Consider the following 15,447-nt stretch of genomic DNA (forward strand, 5'->3'; position numbering starts at 1 on the left):
AAAAAACTTAAGAATAAATCTAACAAAGCAGGATCTATATGCCCAAAACTACACAAGACTAGTGAGAGAAATCAAATGTGTGCATGAATTAAGGCTCAATATATTGTTAACAGTTTAGTGTTCCTCAAATTGCCACAGATTCAAGGAAATGAAAATCCCAGAAGGATTTTTTTGTAGATACCAACAGCTGACTTGCACATTTGAATGGAAAAGGAAAGGAACTAGAATAGGCAAAACAATTTTGAAAAAGAACAAATTTGGAAGACTCACACTGCCTTATTTCATTCAAGATTTACTGTAAAGCTATAGCAATTAAGACAGTGTGGTACTGGTGAAAGCATAAACACATAGATCAATGTGACAGAACTGAGAGTCCAGAAATAGATTCACACAAATATGAATTCATACAATTAATTTTTGACAAAGGTGCAAAAAGCACCCAACGGAGAAAGAACTGTCTTTTCAACAAATGTGTTGGAAAAGCTAGACTTCTATGTGCAAAAAAATTAACTTCAACCCATATCACATATCTTATACCAAAAAAAAAATCAAAAGGGACCCTAGACTTAAATGTAAAATGCAAAACTAAAATTCCTAGAAGAAAACAGGAGAAAATTTTTGTGACTATGGGCTAGGCGAAGATTTCTTAGGATACAAAAAGCACAAACCATAGAAGGAAAAATGGATAAACTAGAACTTGCTGCAATTTAAAACTTCTGCCCTTCAGAAATATTTAAGGGCTGTGGGAATTTAGAGGATTGAGCACTAATCCTGCCAGGAGTAACTTCCACAAAGTGACTTTGAAGATGGTCTTCAAAGATAACCAAGTGTCTGCTGGGCTAAAAAATCAAGAGGAAGACCTAGGTAGAGAAAAACCTGCCCCAAAGGAGCACAATTGTGACAGGGGCTCACAGGTCCAAGGAACAATGAGAAATTCAGTTGTCACAGAAGAGGGGAAGTGGAAAGGGTGGAGCAAGAGTGAAACATGGAAAGGGAGAATTTTTACACATTATTTAAATTTTTTCCCATGGAGCAACAAGAAGCATTTCAAAGCAGAGAAGTAACAAATGGTTTTCCTTTTTTATAAAGTGTGATGACAATGTGGAGGATGGACTGGTGTAGAGACTGATGGGAAGGATTCTAATGAGAAGTCTGTTGCAATAGTCCAAGCAAGAGATGATGAGTTCTCACAGATGAGGAGGCAATGGGGATGGTAAAGGGAGAACTTCAAAGACCTATTAGTAAGGATTGGGTTGATGGTGGTGATTTTTAACTAAAAATGAGATAATAACTGTTGCCTGGAAGAAACTAGTTCTAGATTCATGTTTTATAACAGAGATTATAAAATGTTTGCTCTAGGAACATAGGAGGGAATATAACAGTAATAGCAAAGAACTCTGAATTGGGGGAATAGAGTGTAAAACCTTACTAGGATTAGCCACATCTATAATGTTTTGACTCTAACAATGATTTTCCATTATGCTAATTTCCTTGTATAACAAAATGAGAATTCTTTACAAATGTTTTAGCAGAAATTTATGCTGATAGAATATTTGGGATACCAGCTGTTTCATATTACTCTAGTAGTTAAAAAGGTAGTCTCAAATCTGGAGAGAAGCTGAAAAGTACATCACAAAACAAGGTTTTACTCATAAAGCACCACTCTATTCATACAAAAGAGATAGGCAGGGGCTTCCCTGGTGGTGCAGTGGTTAAGAATCCACCTGCCAATGCAGGGAACACGGGTTCAAGTCCTGGTCTGGGAAGATCCCACATGCCATGGGGCGACTAAGCCCGCGCGCCACCACCACTGAGCCTGCGCTCTAGAGCCCGTGAGCCACAACTACTGAGGCCATGTGCCACAACTACTGAAGCCTGCACAGGTGTGCTCCACAACAAAGACAAGCCACCGCAATGAGAAGCCCATGCACTGCAACGAAGTGTAGCCCACGCTCACCGCAACTAGAGAAAAGCCCACGTGCAGCAACAAAGACCCAACGCAGCCAAAAAATTAATTAATTAATTAATTAATTTAAAAAAAAAAAAAAAAAGAGGTAGGCAGGAATACAGGTTCTAGAACCAGATAAACCTGAGTCTGGATTTCAGCTCTGCCATTTACTGACTGTATGGACCTGGAAAATTCATTTAGTCTGTTATATCACCTGTATATTGGAGATAACAAAGCACATCTTACAGCAGTGCTAATAGTTCCTGGCACAGAGGTGGTAGCTATTTTATTGTTATAAGTACATTTTTCCTTAGCATGATTTTTTTTTAAAGCTTTTTTTTTTTCCAAATTTATTTATTTTATTTTTATTTATTTTTGGCTGTTGGGTCTTTGTTGCTGTGCACAGGCTTTCTCTAGTTGTGGCGACTGGGGGCTACTCTGCGTTGCAGTGCACAGGCTTTTCATTGCGGTGGCTTCTCTTGTTGTGAAGCATGGGCTCTAGGCGCGCGGGCTTTAGTAGTTGTTGCTCACAGGCTCAGTAGTTGTGGCTCATGGGCTCTAGAGTGCAGGCTCAGTAGTTGTAGCACACGGGCCCAGTCACTCTGCAGCATGTGGGGTCCTCCCGGACCAGGGCTCGAACTCGTGTCTCCTGCATTGGCAGGCGGATTCCTAACCACTGCACCACCAAGGAAGCCCAGCATGCTCTTTAAAATAGTAACTTTTATACTACTTGTCAATCATTTACATAAGGCAGTGCTTCTCAAAACAGTTCCTCGAAATGTTCCCTTAACTACAGAGTAAAGTGAAACACACACCCAAGGATTTGGGCATATACTTTGGAACCAGCACAAAATTTTTAAAGTTTTAACTTAATTATATTAATCTGCATGCTGCACATAAAATAACCATATTTAATAGTAAAATGTTAATCTTTAGGTAAAATCAGCATACCAAGAAAATATGCCAGTTTATATAACAACATGGCCCTCAATACAATGCCTCATATCCATGAGCCACTTCAAGATGTCTCAGGTTAGAAAAGTCTGGATAGTGCACTATGTAAATTATGTTGCATGTGGTAAAAAGCTGAGAAAAACCAGAACTACTCAGCCTAAAACCCAGAACTTTCCTATAGGCAAGGAACATTTAAAAAAATAAGTCTCCAAGATACCTACCTATGCATTTTGTCCTGAAAAATGCAGACCTGCTTCAAGCTAAGAAAGCATAAAACTTGGTATAGAGCCAGAAAAATTAAAGTGGAAAGCCGTAATTATGACTCTAAATTTTAAAACTTTACCTGTTTTCTTCTTTTTATCAGAAGTGGCATCCGAAGTATTTAAGGTGGTAGAGGTGCTTTTATAAATATCACGACTGCATACTCCAGGATCATCTTCATCAGAAGAAAGTGAAGATAAATGTTCCGAGTTTTTAAGTTCGTTCTCAGCTTTTTCTGACGGACTGTTACCCCCAGTTTCAGACACTAAAGGTGTGGGTGTTGCAGATGCAGTCTTTGGAAGTGGTGGGGGACAAAATGTACGAACAGTCTGGGTTCCTGGTCGTCTAGTCCTGTTAGGCATTCGTACAGCAAGAGTGGAAAACTGCTGCTTGGGCCCAGATTTCAGAAAATCTAAGAAAGAGGCAATGAATCCGGTTTTGACTTCTGGCTGTTTTTCCTCTACTTCTTTGATCTTCTGTCTCATTTTTTCTTGATGCTGATAACCATCATGGCAGCTTTCCGAGGAAGGGGGAGTATACGGCAAATATATCTCTGTTCCCCTTGGATTCTGGCGTTTGCCTTGGGCAGGTCTTTTCAGCTGTTTTTGATTACTGTTGTCTTCCTCTCTAGTTTGCCCTTTCCCTTTAGTTTTCTTCTTCTGAAGGTTAAAATGCATTAAATCTTGGCTTTCCTCTTCAATCTTGACACTGATTGGCTCCCCAGGTTGGGCCATGGCCAACAGTGCAAGTGTACTCCTAGTTGGGTTCATTGACACACCACTGTCATCACCCCCTAAAGTGAATTCACTCTCCGATGTAGCACTCTCTCCACTTATACTTCTACTACTAGAAACAAACTCTTGATTTCTGTTATTATTTAATGTACTATCAACAGGTACTTCGCTATCTTCTTCAGGTTCATGATTGGTAGCAGACTGTTTCTTGAATGGGCCAGAACTTTGCTCCTGGACTTCATGACCTGGCCCAACCACTGGTGAAGTTACTTTAGAAGCTTTATTTTGACCAGGTGTTTCAATGTGCTGTTGATCAAGAGTCATCTTTGACTGAAGAGTAGGTACTGGTGAAAGGTTTACAGTAACTTGATTTCCATTTAAGGAAATATCATTTATATTCGGTGGCTTTCCTACTGTAGCTGCTATGGAGTTAAAATCTGACGTCACATGCCCGACATCTAATGATTGCTGAAAATGAGATTTAGAATCACCATCTTCAACAGCAGGAATGGTTTCATTTGAAGTTGACTTGGAAAAATCAGGAGGTGTGACCCCACAAGCTGCTGCTGTAGCTGCTAAGATATCATCTACATTTGATAAAATATTTCTTTCATCACTGAGGAGCATTGCCTCTGGGAAACATATTGATCCAAGAGAAACAAAATGATTCTTTGAATCATGTTGATTTGTTTCACTAAAATGGCCCTTTGTTGTTAGATGTTGTTGTAATGGTTTTGAAGACTCAGAGAGGTCCATTTTCATAATTTCAGAATTTTGAGGATGGAGTTGTTGCTGAGAATGATCGCCATTGCTCTGAATAATATGACCATCCATTTGAAGGAAAGGATGTACTATTTGTTGAGGACTTTGAACACGCTGTACTTGTAGAGATGCCTTTACTTGTCCTAAACCGGCCTGTAGTATTGACTGCTGAAGAATTTGTAAATCACAGGCAGAATCTAAAAGGACCTGTGTATTAGGAAGAGATGCCTGATGGCCATGCCCTAAAGCATTATTTGGAATTTGAATCTGAGATGAGGCATTAATTATTTGATCATGCTGCTCCTGGACCTTGGCTTCATGTACCTTCTGTATAAGAGAATGCTGCTGGTTTAGGTCTTTAGTATTCAACCTTATTTGTGGAGTTCGCATTAAATTAGTTGTCTTCTTTATATCAAGGGTTGCTGCATTATTGACTTGGCCAACTTGTTGGTTAAGCTGTGCCACTGAACCAACTATGTTTTCTTCTTTTTTTGACTCTTGTAGAACAATCCCAACAACTTGATCTTCAAGATGGGAATTACTTCTGATGATGCTCTGGGAATATCTGTCATCTGTCTTTGACACCTTATAAGCTGATTCTGGAACATTAATTTCCCCATCAGATAGCCTTTGGGTTGATGACTCAAGAGATACTTGCGGCTGTAATACCTGTAACTCTTGCATTGGAAAATCATCCTCTTGCTTTGAAGATGTATACACGTTTGAGTCAAGTTTTCTTTCAGCGTAAGACTTTGGATCAGGGGAAGGTATGTTATTCTGTAATGTCTGACAATGAGTAGAGGATGCAAAAGATGATGACTGGACAACAGGCAAAAACTTTTGGGACTGGGGAGATGATGACCCTTGAGTTTGAGCATTTTGGGAAGAATGCATAGAAATATAATTCTGAGTTGGGCTAGAATCTGGCATATTCTGAGCCCGAGAGGCAGAAGAATAAGAAAGAGAAGGGGCTGTTAATGTTAGGGACTGCCCTGAAGCATAGCTTTCTGAAGGACTAACAACTGACAAAACTTGTGACTGAGATGAGTAACTAACCTGTGTCTGACTAACTGGTGATAAACCCTGAGAGTGACCAGATGAGTAACTCTGAGACTGGCTAACTGAAGATAGATCTCTTGTTTGAGCAGGGTAATTCTCATTTGTAACTGAAGATAATACCTCTTGCTGATCAGAAGAATAATTAAGTATTGGATTTTCAGAAGTTATAGTCTGAGATGACCCAGAAAAAGTCAATGTTTTATATAAGGATGGCAACTTCTCAACTTTGCTGGACCTATAAACATGTGAATGAACAATAGATGGCACATTATGTGGCTGTACTAAACCATAATTTTGAGACTGACTAACTGATAAAAGGCTTGGTAGCTGCGCTGTAGAATAAATTTGTGCTTGGCCTGATATTACAGAACTCTGGTTATGTAAAGGTTTGGAATAGCTTAGTGTTTGCACAGGAGGAATTATACTTTGAGGTTTGGGGGACTTGGCTGATGTTAGTGGTTGTTTTGTAGAACAGCTTTTTACTTTTGTAGTAGAAGGAGGATACCCTGATGATGGAATTGCAGATGAATAGGACTGAGCAAGTTCCACTGAGACCTGGGAGGTCTTCTGTTGCAATCCTCCATTGCTCACCTGAGTAGAATCTCCAATTGGGTTACAGGATAAAGATGACTGCCTGCTTGTTTCCTGAAAATTAACCACACTTGCATTTGATAGATAACTGTGTAAGGAATGCTGTGAACCAGTCAGTTGTGCCTGAATAGACTGGGTACCTGAAGGCCGCTGATGGTGTTTAATAACACTACATTCTCGAAGAAGAGCTCTTTCAATGGAAGCAGTAGAACTAGTAAAGAGAGTTGAACCGTAGGCTTGAGGAGTTTGCTGGGCTCCTCCAAGTGCTGAAGGCAACAAACTAAACTGAGGTTGTAAAAGATGGGGTGCAGACTCTTGAGCTGAGCGGTATGTTGAAGACTGAGGTGGTATGCTGTTACTTATCGCAGAACTGCCCAGGCGCTCAAATGCCAAAGCGGTTGGAACAGTTCCCTGGGAAGTCTTGATTTGCAGCAAAGGATCATGAGGATTTAAAATTCCATTTGATGTAGTGTTAAAAGTTGAATCCTGAAGCACCAAAGGTGAGGTGGTGGCAAAGTTTCTATTGCTGAAGGTGGTGGGATGCTGATAAGCAGAGAGGGCAGAGGGTGGAAGTGCTCCAGTGGTTGGCAAAGGTCCAGTAACAAACAGCTCAGTTGCTGCTGAGGAATGCATACCTATGAAAAGAAAACAAGTATGCTCATGCAGTTACAGCACAAACACTTATATCTGCTTTCATAATACAGACTTATAAAACTTATATAACCTTCAATCCATCAAAATCTCTTTAAAACTGAAAAGCCTGACAAATTAGTTCTGCACATAAATTTTCAAAAACACATTTCAAAATAGCTAGCTTTCATAAGGCAGGAACAAAATTACAAAGGTATCAGCAATTCATATGTATGATTGTTACATAAATATGAGATTATACATATATATAGTCAGATAAGGTCATTTGATAATTAACAGTGAAAATGTACATAATCTCTAATGATTAATTTCCCATGAAATCCCAATACAAAATACCAATGGACAAACTAAAATGTTCATAACATTAAAACTGAAACTGAATTGCCTACATTTAACATAATAAATCTGAAAATAATAGTGAGATTAATAGTGCAAAGTTTCTTTTATCAAAATAAATGCATTTTTTAAATTCCTTGCATTTCAAGTTTTGACTTCCTATGAACAACTTCTCATAACAATAGATGCATGCTTATCAAAAAAAGCTGATCAGAAATTAATAAAGCACTGTCAAGAAGAGAGTATTAACATTTCAGGACAGCATTCTTGCCACATACAACAAAAGTAAAAACATGTTATATGCATGCAATCCAAAAGTTCCATTTCTAGAAATCTACCCTATGGAAATAAGTGGACACAAAGATTCAAACAAGATATTCATTATAGTTATTGTGAATAACAGGTAGAAACAACCTAAATATCCATCAACAGGAAACTGGTAAAATAATTATGGCATATCCTAATAATACTGATGCTATAAACATTGCTTAGGTGGATATACAAAAAAAGTTTTGATGTACAAAGATATTAAAGAAGAGTAAATACCAAACTGTTAACTCTTCTCTAAAAAGGGGGACTGTAATTAGGAACTATCACTTTCCATTTTATACACCTTTTTATTGTTTACATTAAAAAATTTTTATCTTATATTGGAGCACCACTGATTAACAATGTTGTGTTAGTTTCAGGTGTACAACAAAATGATTCAGTTATATATATACATATAGCTATTCTTTTTCAAATTCTGTTCCTATTTAGGTTATTACAGAACATTGAGCAGCATTCCCTTTGCTGTACAGTAGGTCCTTGTTGGTTATCTATTTTAAATATAGCAGTGTGTACATGTCAATCCCAAACTCCAAGTCTATCCCTCCCCTCTACTCTTCCCCCCTGGTAACCATAAGTTCATTCTCTAAGTCTGTTTACATATTTTTTAGTGAATTTCCATTAAAAAAAATTCTTTTTCATTTTGGAAAAATTGGGGAAAAAAGATTCTCTGGTCCTTTTCAAAAATATTCTTCTTTCAACTCTTTCCATTAAATGTCAAAAAAGTGGGAATTTCCTGGCGGTCCAGTGGTTAGGACTCGGCACTTTCACTGCTGGGGCCCAGGTTCAATCCCTGGTCAGGAAACTGAGATCCCACAAGCCTCGCAATGCAGAAAGAAAAAGGTTTACCGTTACAAGGACAGAAAATATCTAGCTACTCTTGAAGGAATAAATAGCGCTTAGAATTAATGTTTAAAATAATGTAATTATAGAAACTGAGATAGAAAGTCTAACTCAATACATGTAATGTAAAATTATTCCAGGAAGCAAAAAATAAAGCTATTGTGTAGTTTTATTTTGTTAATATTTATTTATTTGGCTGCACTGGGTCTTAGTTGCAGCACGCGGGATCTTCGTTGTAGCACATGGGATCTTTTGTTGTGGCGCATGGGCTTCTCTCTAGTTGTGGCATGTGGGCTCCAGAGCGTGCAGGCTCACCAGTTGTGGCCCGTGGGCTCTCTAGATGCGGCGTGTGGGCTTAGTTACCCAAGCAGGGATTGAACCTGCATCCCCTGCATTGGAAGGCGGATTCTTAACCACTGGACCACCAGGGAAGTCCCCTATTGTGTTTTTTAATATTGTTTTATTTCACAGTAAAATTTTGTTTCTTTGGAAGCAGAAAAATGTTTCTAAGACATACTGAGAAGCTCTATTGATGGAGTTTATATCAGAATGTAAAATATTATTTCCTATAGCTATTACTTAAAAATATATTCTTTAAAATGAAACCTTAAAAAAAACTAACCTTTCCATCATCCTGCAAAAAATAAAAATATATACAAACAATTGGGGGGGGGGAACAGCTGAAAAATGAAATAAGAAAAATAAAATAGAGAACTACTACATAATAGGACTTCCCTGATGGTGCAGTGGTTGAGAATCCGCCTGCCAGTGTAGGGGACATAGGTTCGAGCCCTGGTCTGGGGAAAATCCCACATGCCGCAGAGCAACTAAGCCTGTGTGCCGCAACTACTGAAGCCCACACACCTGGAGCCCGTGCTCCGCAACAAGAGAAGCCACCACAATGAGAAGCCCGCGCACCGCAACAAAGAGTAGCCCCGCTCACCCCAACTAGAGAAAAAGCCCGTGCACAGCAACGAAGACCCAACGCAGCCAAAAATAAAAATTAATAAATAAAATTTAAAAAGAAAAGTACATAATATATCAACTTGGAATGGCTTTTATTAAAGATTGACTTACTCTGTTCAGTTAAGGATAACTTTACATAACTCTAATGATGAAATCAGTTCCAAGATTTTTTTTTTTACTATACCACACCTATCCAGCCCAAAGTCACTAAAAGAAATGAAATTTAATCTTTCACCAACCGCCCCCCACAAAAGATAAATATGTGAAGTGATAGCTGTGTTAATTAACCAGATGTGGGGATTCTTTCACAATGTAAATGTATATCAAATCACCACAATGTACACCTTAACTATCTTACAGTTTTATATGTCAATTACACCTCTATAAAGGTGAAATAGGAAAAAAAAATTTAACGTTTCCTCCTCTCAAGTAAACAAGTAACTACTTAAATTGCTAGATAAAAACTTTATATCTAGGATTTATCTTTAACAATTACCTACCTTCTTCAACTTGCTAGTTTTCATCAGAGTGCTAAAACCGAATTTCTGCTAGTAACAATTTCTTGAATTTTGTCCACCTTAAAATAGTGAAAAATTCCAGGTTTTAAAGTTCACTGGAAAATCAATAATTAACATCACTCTCAGCCACACTACTATAATGACAAGACTATCAAAAGTGAAATTTTATCCATATTTTTAAAGGACTTAAAAATTCTGAAAACAAAGAATCACCTGTCTGCCAGGATGGGGCCCTGAATTGTGGTAAAAGAGTAGTTCCTGAAGAAGCAGCCTGAGCAGTTCGGGATTCAACAGCAGAGAGAAAATTCATCACTGAAGATTCTTTAGTGTTAGTGCTGGCATTGTTCACACTAGTATCAAATATTCCAGAAAGACCTACATTTGAAGATAAAATGTATCCCAAAGTAAAAATATATGTTAATATAAAATGATACTCCGGATCCTATTTTTAAAAGGAATCTCTGACATTTGAGGCCAGAAGTTCTACAACCCTAAACTGTTTTATTATGAATAGCAACAAATATTAATTTGCTCAAGCATAATTATAACTTAAAATCTACAGAGATGCATGAAAAAAAGATCTCCCTACTAATTAGTTATACAGATATTCCCTAGCAGTAAAAGACAAAGCTTTTAATCTCATTTTCATTTTAACATTTCCCATGAGACTGTTATGTTCTGTATACTTTCATAACCCAACATGTGAAAATTGATTTTTCTTCTTATTCACTAAATGTACCCAGATTTGTGGTATATTTCATAAGAGAATTTTTACCGGTTGGCTGAGGTGTGGCAGCATATCCAGGAAGCTGATGAGAGGCTGCAAAAGTCTGTCTCTGAAGGAGATCTGTTTCAGAGTGAGAAGGATGTCCTTCTTCATAGCTTAAACTAGAGGATGATAAAAATAAATGACAAAAAACACAGAGCTCAAACCAGATGATCAAAAAATTTCTAGGAGAGCAATTATCAAAAGTAGCATAAGTCTTTGACTAAATTCCTGACCTACAGATCAAGAGATCAAACACAGTCTGACAATACTGTCAAAATGCGGGGGAACATATTGAAGATACACTGGGAAGAAAAATAATACAGAGTATTTTTCTTAGTTCAACTTTACCTACAACAAAGTCCTTTTACTGGAAGAGGTAACATGGTACATTGGGAAGAACAATATCCTGGAAAATAGGAGAGCTGAATTCACTGTCCAAGTGCTTACCATGGCTTACCACTGGCTTACCATGTGATTTCAATAAGTGACTCTATTACTGTTGGACTTATTTCCTCACCTGTATGAATAAGGGACCCAGATAGGATAATCTCTAAAGTCCCTCTAATTCTAACAGTCTCTGGAATATAGTAGACAGTTCAAATGAATTGAAAATTAACACTATTTCCCAATAACTCTCCTAGAAAATTTCAAGCTTATACATCTTGAGAGTAATTCAGAACAAGATATTTTTCTCCCCTTGATTTTTATTCTGAATATTTTAAACCCCAAAAAAACTGAAACAGTACAATGAATAACCTGTATACCCATCACTTAAGTTTCAACAACTGGTAACATTTTGTTATATTTGTTTTATATTTATACAGACATATATACTCCTTTCTTTTAATCTACTTGAAAATAACTTGTGGACATCATGAAACTGTATCCTTAAATAATTCAGTTGCATCTCCTAGGAATAGGACATTCAGCTGTATAACCAAGTATCATTATTAGACTTGAAGAAATTCAACACTGTCATTATAACATGTAATACAGAGGTCACATTCCAATTTTCCTCAATTGTTGTCAAAATGTTTGATATTTTAAAGCTCTCTGTAGGATGCAATCAAAATTCAACAATTACAGTTGGTTATGTCTCTTTACATTTAGAACAGTGCCTCCACTCTGCCTCTAATGCCAAACCCCTTTTGCCTTGACTCCATGGACATGGACTTTTTATTTTGAGGAATCCAAGTCAGTTGAATGTAAGCTATCCCAAATTCTGGATTTGTCTGATTGCTACTTCATGAGAAGTACATAATGATGCTTCGTAATTCTTACTGCACTCATGAAGACACACATAATGTCAGTCTGTCTCACTGGTGATGCTAAACTTGAAGTGGTTAAGGTACTGTCAGATCTCTCAATGTAGTTATTTCTTCTCTTTGAAATAAGTATGCAATTGTGAGGTGTTACTTAAGACAGTGTCAGTATCTTGTCCCAACAGCTAATGGTTTCAGACACCCTGCATTCATGATCTTCATTTCAATTATTGCACTGAAGATTAGAAACAGTAGTGTTCTAATTACACTACCTTCCATATTTAAAAGTTAGCATTCTTCTATAAAATAAAAATTAGCTTTTTTCCCCTTCTCTCTCTTATCCATATACATACTTAAATATATAAAATATATACTAATATGTTTTTTAATGTATATACATTATGCTTAAAAAATATCATTGTAGACTCTTCATATTTAATTTATAGTGTCCCTTCAATCTTGTTTCCTTTTGACATATCCTCCTTGGTGCTCAGACACATTCTTACCTCCTAGCACAAGATGCTTCAGGTTCACCTTGGTTTTTTAACCCTGTACCACACCTGAAATCAACCATTTCTACTAGGAGTTTTTTAGTGGGCAATGACATTTTGAAACCAAGATCTGGGTGTCAGGTGTATTCAATGCCTGAGGTGTCACTGCTTCTAGGCCCTTTAAGTGGACAAAGCTAGGATATACATGTCTTTTTAAAAACATGAGTTCATAATGACAACTCTAACTCAAATCCAATGTAGTCCTCACCTTCCTCCATTTCACATGTATTTCCCTTTTCCTACAGTCAGAATCCCGGTTCACAACTATTGATACAACAACATATTTACTCATTAGCTCTATCCGAAAATACTGTAACACAACCTCTTTCAAAAACAAAACCACCACGTAAAGTTAAGTATTTCTTCACAGTACTTTCTGTCTCAAGGTCATGTCCCATTAAGTATATATATACAGTTAGAATACTGATTCGAAAGTTAAATAAATGATTGTTTTAGTTTGAAGATTCAATTTTAGGATTAATTTTAAATCTATTTTAAACTTCATAAATCACCTTATCAAGGTGTAAGTTACATACAGTAAAGCGCACCCATTTTAAATGTACAGTTCAATGTGTACACATTTTTCGATAAATGCACACACCAGTATAACCATAATCCCAACCAACTTGCAGAACATTTCCATCACAACAGAAGGCTTCTCATGCCCCTTTGCAGTCAATATCTTTTTCATCTCACCCCTGGCCCCAGACAACCACTGAGAAACCTAATGTTATGAAAATTTAGGCTTGTTTGTCCTAGAATTTCATATAAATGGAATCACACAGTCTGTATTCGTGTCTGGCTTTTTTTCATTTCAGCATAATGTTTCTGAGATACATCCATGTTGTTGCATACATAAGTAGGTCATTCCTTTTCATTGAATTCTATGAATTTATCACAATTATGTTTATCCATTCACTTACTGATGAACATTTGGATTGTTTCTAGTTAGAAGCTACTATGAATAAATGTACTACGAACATTTTGTATACGAGTCTTTTGTGGACATATACTTTCATTTCTCTAAGTTAAATATCTAGGAATGGAATTACTGGGTGATAAGGTAGGTGCAGGTACCATTTTACATTAGCATCAGTAATTATCAACATTCCATTTTTGCTTTACATCCTTGTCACCACATGATCTTTTCAGTCTTCTTAATTTTAGCTATTCTAGGTAGGTTAAGTGGTATCTCACTGTGGTTTAATTTGCATTTCCCTAGTAACAAATGATGAGGAGCATCTTCTTATATGCTTATAAACTATTCTTGTAACTTCTCTTGTTAAGTTTGTTCAAAGATTTTGCCCTTTAAAAAAAATGGGTTGTTAGCCATCTTACTGGGTTGTAAAAAGTTTTTAAAATACAGTCTGGGACTTCCCTGGTGGGGCACTGGTTAAGAATCCTCCTGCTAATGCAGGGGACACGGGTTCAATCCCTGGTCCGGGAAGATCCCACATGCCGCGGAGCAACTAAGGCCATGCGCCACGACTACTAAGCCTGTGCTCTAGAGCCCACGAGCCACAACTACTGAGCCCGTGCGCCACAACTACTGAAGCCTGCGCACCTAGAGCCTGTGCTCTGCAGCAAGAGAAGCCACGACAATGAGAGGCCCGCACACCACAACGAAGAGTAGCCCCCGCTCGCCACAACTAAAGCCCGTGCACAGCAATGAAGACCCAATGCTGCCAAAAAAATAAATAAATAAAAATTTTAAATAATAAAATGTTTTTAAATAAATAAATACATACATACATACATACATACATACATACATACAGTCTGGATCCACATTTTTTTTGGTCAGATAGATGTATTGTGAATGTTTTCTTCCAGGCCGAAGTTCTAACCAATTAATTTAATTGTGGTAAGAGCACTTAACATGAGATCCACCCACTTAAAGTATACAATACAGTATTGTTAACTATGTGCACCATGTTGTACCACAGATCTGTTCATGAACGATGAAGAGCTTACTCATCTTGCATTAACCAAAGCTTTGTATCTGTTGAACAAATAGATATGCCTGTCCTCCTCTGACAGGCTCCCATTCATAAACTGCGCGGCCAGGTTGCCCACCAGCCCTGGCCAGATGCCGCATTCCATCCTGTCTGCTACTTGGATGAGCTGCCTGGCGATGTCCCAGATGACTTCCGCTTGATTCTCAGAATCTCCCACAGTGGCGCAAGGCAGGTGGGAAAAGACCAATGCCCTCAAGGCGTGGAGCGTGCCCACTTCCAGTAATTCATTATTTTTTATTGTGGAGTAGCACTCCATTATATAGATGTACCAAAGGTTGATGGTTGTTTTAAATCCGTTCATCAGTCGAAGGACCTTTGGGTTCTTTCCTGTTTTGGTAATTATGAATAAAGCTGCTATAAACACATGCCTAAAGTTTAGTCTGAACATAAGTTTTCATTTCACTTGAGTAAATAACTTAGGAGGGGGATGGCTGAGTTATATGGTAATATGTTAACTTTAGAGAAACTGCTTGTTTTCCAAAGTGGCTATACCTCTTTGCATTCCCACCAATAATGTACGTCTGGTCTAGTTACTCTGCATCCTCACTGGCACCAAATATTTTAAGTTTGTAAGTTGTTTCTTTTCCTTTTCTTTTAAAAAATTTGAGCTATTCTAATTGGTGTGCAGTGGTATCTCACTGTGGTTTTAATTAGCATTTCCTTAATAACTAACAATGTTGAGCATCATTTGTTTATCTACCATGCAGAAATCTTCTTTGGTAAAGTATCCACTCAAATCTTTTGCCCATATTTTATTGGGTTGTTTGTTTTCTTATTAATGAGTTTTAGGAGTTGTCTATATACTCTGGAACCAAATCCTTAGACAGATACATATTTTGTAAACATTTTCTCCCAATCTGTGGCTTTCATTCTCCTAACAATGTATTTAGAAGAGCA

General features: G+C 37.4%; 1 protein-coding gene across 4 annotated transcripts in view; it reads right to left on the bottom strand.

Moving 5' to 3' along the window:
- QSER1 (glutamine and serine rich 1) overlaps positions 1-15,447 on the bottom strand; it is a gene marked incomplete at its 3' end in the record, with an annotated part of 73,903 nt that overhangs the window by 30,355 nt on the left and 28,101 nt on the right. For 3 of the 4 annotated variants that reach the window (XM_079708706.1, XM_079708707.1, XM_079708705.1), the window contains exons 2-4: positions 10,726-10,838; positions 10,164-10,325; positions 3,246-6,944 (exon numbers count right to left, since the gene is read on the bottom strand). In XM_079708706.1, the coding sequence (XP_079564832.1) occupies positions 3,246-6,944; positions 10,164-10,325; positions 10,726-10,838 (3,974 nt within the window). The remainder of the gene's footprint in view (positions 1-3,245; positions 6,945-10,163; positions 10,326-10,725; positions 10,839-15,447) is intronic. The other variant, XM_079708708.1, reaches the window with a different exon arrangement.

Source organism: Hyperoodon ampullatus, assembly GCF_949752795.1.
Source record: "Hyperoodon ampullatus genome assembly, chromosome: 7".
NCBI classification, from domain to species: Eukaryota; Metazoa; Chordata; class Mammalia; order Artiodactyla; family Ziphiidae; genus Hyperoodon; species Hyperoodon ampullatus.